The sequence below is a fragment of the Triticum aestivum genome, chromosome 1B (assembly GCF_018294505.1).
Source record: "Triticum aestivum cultivar Chinese Spring chromosome 1B, IWGSC CS RefSeq v2.1, whole genome shotgun sequence".
In the NCBI taxonomy this organism is placed as follows: domain Eukaryota; kingdom Viridiplantae; phylum Streptophyta; class Magnoliopsida; order Poales; family Poaceae; genus Triticum; species Triticum aestivum.
In genome coordinates this window covers 20762923-20767104 of record NC_057795.1, presented here as the reverse complement: position 1 = coordinate 20767104, position 4182 = coordinate 20762923, and the positions used below count along the sequence as shown (strand labels likewise).

General features: G+C 43.3%; 1 protein-coding gene across 1 annotated transcript; it reads left to right on the top strand.

The window, feature by feature from the left end:
- The first annotated feature begins 238 nt into the window (after positions 1–238).
- On the top strand, positions 239–1611 carry LOC123104466 (chalcone synthase 2-like). Its single transcript, XM_044526319.1, has one exon. The coding sequence runs from the start codon at positions 250–252 to the stop codon at positions 1435–1437; it is 1188 nt and encodes a 395-aa protein (XP_044382254.1). The 5' UTR covers positions 239–249; the 3' UTR covers positions 1438–1611.
- The last annotated feature ends 2571 nt before the right edge of the window (positions 1612–4182 follow it).

Here is a 4182-nt window from a genome sequence, read left to right as displayed (position 1 = left end):
TTATGGTAGAGTTTCTCTAAGCTGCAGGCGTCCCATCAGAATTAAGAAAACAGACAAGCTCAGTCGTCGGTGTATTCAACTCCAGTAGAAAAAAAATGAATCCGTTAGCAAATCATGTTCTATAAAGTGGCAGCTCTCCGAGTGAGTCCTATCACCAGAGTTGAGAAATACAATCTTACGTTAGGTGCACCTTCCAAACCCTTGCTACCAAGCCCTTGCTACTTAGCTGGAACTCCTTGGTGCTGATCAATGGCGGCGGTGAAATTGGAGGAAGTGAGAAGGGCACAGCGGGCGGTGGGTCTGGCGACCGTGCTGGCAATCGGCACGGCCGTCCCGGCCAACTGCGTGTACCAGGCCACCTACCCGGACTACTATTTCAGAGTCACCAAGAGCGAGCACCTCCCGGACCTCAAGGAGAAGTTCGAGAGGATGTGCGAGAAGTCCACGATCAGGAAGAGGCACATGCACCTCACCGAAGAGATCCTGAAAAAGAACCCTAGCATCTGCTCCCACATGGAGCCGTCACTGGACACGCGCCACGACATTGTCGTCGTGGAGGTGCCCAAACTTGGGAAAGAGGCGGCAGAGAGGGCCATCAAGGAGTGGGGCCAGCCGCAGTCAAAGATCACCCACGTTGTCTTCTGCACCACCTCCGGCGTGGACATGCCAGGTGCCGACTACCAATTGATGAGGCTGCTCGGCCTCTCGCCGACGGTCAAACGCCTCATGATGTACCAGCAAGGCTGCTTTGGTGGTGCCACGGTGCTCCGCATGGCCAAAGACATCGCCGAGAACAACCGCGGCGCACGTGTGCTGGTGGTCTGCTCGGAGATCACCGCCATGGCATTCCGTGGCCCCTCCAAGTCCCATTTGGATTCGCTGGTTGGACATGCGCTCTTTGGCGATGGCGCGGCCGCTGCCATCATCGGTGCTGACCCCGACGTGCCCTTCGAGAAGCCACTCTTCCAGCTGGTATCAGCGAGCCAGACCATCCTGCCCGACTCCGAGGGTGCCATCAACGGCCACCTTACGGAGGCAGGGCTCACCATCCACCTTCTCAAGGACGTGCCCGGGCTCATCTCCAAGAACATCGAGCAGGCGCTCGAGGACGCATTCAAGCCTCTGGGCATCCACGACTGGAACTCCATCTTCTGGATTGCACACCCTGGCGGGCCGGCGATCCTGGACATGGTTGAGGAGAAAGTTGGCCTTGACAAGGAACGCATGCGCGCGAGCCGAGAGGTCCTGTCGGAGTACGGCAATATGTCCAGCGCATGTGTCCTCTTCGTCCTCGACGTGATGCGTAAGACCTCTTCCCAGGATGGCCAAGCAACCACTGGAGAGGGTAAGGAGTGGGGTGTCCTCTTCGGCTTTGGCCCCGGCCTCACCGTCGAGACACTCGTCCTCTACAGCGTCCCATTGGCAACCATTGCATGATCGATCAGCAAACCACACTTTATTATTTATTCGCCAACAACATAAAATCACCAGTACTACAAGTGGTTACGAGAGCGACGGTGTGATGGCTGTTCTGAGTTTCCTTTATCCCTGGTTTTTCACTTTTTGTTGTGTTTCTGCTGTAAGAATTGATATGCGTTTTTACTCCCAAAACCCTGTTGTATGTGCTCCTGATGTACCTAGTGTATTTTATTAACGTTCAACATTATGTTTGTTATTAGTAATTTTATATAATGTATGGGTTGCATTGTCTAAATCCTCAAACACGTACGGTTCAGCTGCGTGTCTCTTTTCCCTCGCATCCTGATCATTGAGCTTCTTAACCATCTACTTGCTTTTGCAGCGATTACTGCATAATTCATATGTTTGGGTTGCAAAAGCCGTCTGCGATAGAATGTTCTTAATTAGACAAACTTGTTATTAAAGCCGTGCACCTGCAGGGGCTAGTGCTTTTGGTTTTTAAATATAGGGACATTCAGGACACTATTTGGATCAGCATAATAGTATTTAATTTCTAATTTTGTATAAATAAAAGGATCGAGTTAAACAGGTCAATCCATTTGTTATTGTACTGTTTGCACGTATACTCTTTTCCAACCATGAATCGAGAGTTCGAGACACAACTGCTTTTGACCCCAGGAACTTTATGTTTATAATAAATGTAACACTGTTCCATATTCACCAAGGTTGCATGTGTATTGGTGGCTATAGTTTTGCAAACGCAAAATTCGGTGGATGTATCATTTGTTATCCTTTTCTCCCACAAATTATGATGGAGTTTGGTGTTATGGTTTAGAGACGTTGAGCATGCTCCCGATAACATCTTTACTGTTATCTTTAAGAGCATGTCATTTTTAAGATCAAGTTTACATAACATACTCATGCAAACTATTCTATAGGGAGTACATGTGAGCATTCATTTTTCACTGGTAATAAGCAGTGAATCCGTGCACTTTATTCATTCTTTTTGGAAAGATGCGTTATTGAAACCATTTATATTGCATGAAAATATATTGTCATTTATTAGAGTTTCGCACCCTAGCTATGCAGAGGCCGGGTGTGTGGTCATCGTGTTTGTATCTCCTTGCTGCTCCATTTTGCGTGAATAAAATCCATACTTTATCAAAAAAATAATATTAGAGTTTCTCTTTCGTTAAACTCTATCAGATAGAAGACCTGATTTTTTTGTTAATGATTAAATTTCTAGGAAAAACTTATTGGGGAAAAGTGGGGAATTCTAATTATTTTCCATTGAAAACACACAAGTCCTATCGGTTCATGACATGGATAATCGTGTGTGTGTGCATGAGATCTTTCTCACAGATGATAAATGGAAGGCTTAATTTTATGACCTTGTAGCGGTATATTAGCATGGAAATTTGAGCACATGATGATTTTAGTACTATTTGCATTGTTCTGCTGATAAGGGTACAAGTAGATATATGTGTAGTTATCATACGTTGTGCCAATGTATCGGCAAATCCCACACGCTGTTGTCAATGAACCAACTAAATATAGTAACTTGTCATCACCAGCCATATGTGTGCTACATACAAAAAGCAGTAAACTAAGTGACGAATTTGCCCAACCCAAATCTAAAGCTCACGCAACATAATAATCAAACCTCCAACTTGTTAGCGTGTATGACATAGATCAAACCTGCTTGAAACAGTTACCATTGCCCGCATTAGAGTAAATGGATCCCGTTCATCGCCATGTACATGTAGACAAAAGAAACTCATAAAGCTGCAATAGGCCAGTACTCACCATCAGCTCTTGGCATGGGCCTCCTCAGCACTTCACATTGTAGGGCAACGGTGTGGTCATCAACGCCTTCACTCACCAAGGAGCACACTGTCTTCTTTCATGGCCAATCTGCAGATTTTCTTGACACTAAAGTACTATTTGTGCCTACTATTTTTCTTGTTCATGGGGATCGCTCATTAGGAGCTGTTGAATTTGGTCTTTGTGTCGGCAAGAGCGTAAGTCTGTTGGCAACATATTTGACAAAATTTTAGGTCATATCATTTTTTAAAATTAATCAACAAAGCTTTTCTTTATCAGGAATGCATGCAGACATTCATTTTCTTTGCCAACAATGAATAGATCCTGGGACCTGATATATTAGCAACGGGTGATATTTAAGTTACGTGAAAAACAAATTTGCACTTTTCTGTTAAACTACAGAAGATAGATCTCAAAATATCTAATTGAGGTAACGTGGAGATTATAGCTTTTTTAATCTACAACACATATATGGGTTTGTGTATCACATGTTTCTGACTGATGACAGACATAAGGCTTATTTTTATTATATTGAGTTAGTAAAATTGGTATGGAAATTTCAGCGTACAATCATTTTTAATATTTATTTCTCCTAATTATGACAAAAATAAATACATATGTGTAGTTATCACACCTTGCATTAAAATTATTTGAAAAATCAATGCCTGCACGCAAATCTACACATATATGCATCAGAAAATAGATGCACATATGAACTACCAAAATCTGTAGCACACATGAATTATATCAAACCTGATTGATATATTTACCTTTGCCAGCATCTGGAGCACTAAAAAAGCAGCGCGCTATAGCGTCTCTAATAGCACACTATAGAGTTGTGAGAAATGTCTTGCTAAATAAATTAGTGTACAATATCTCGTTAATAGAACACTAATTAATTATTTTGAAGACCTTGCTATTTTTTTCATACCACACTAT

Excerpts from the sequence above, each read along its gene's own strand:
- LOC123104466 (XM_044526319.1), top strand. The coding sequence starts at position 250 with ATGGCGGCGGTGAAATTGGAGGAAGTGAGAAGGGCACAGCGGGCGGTG.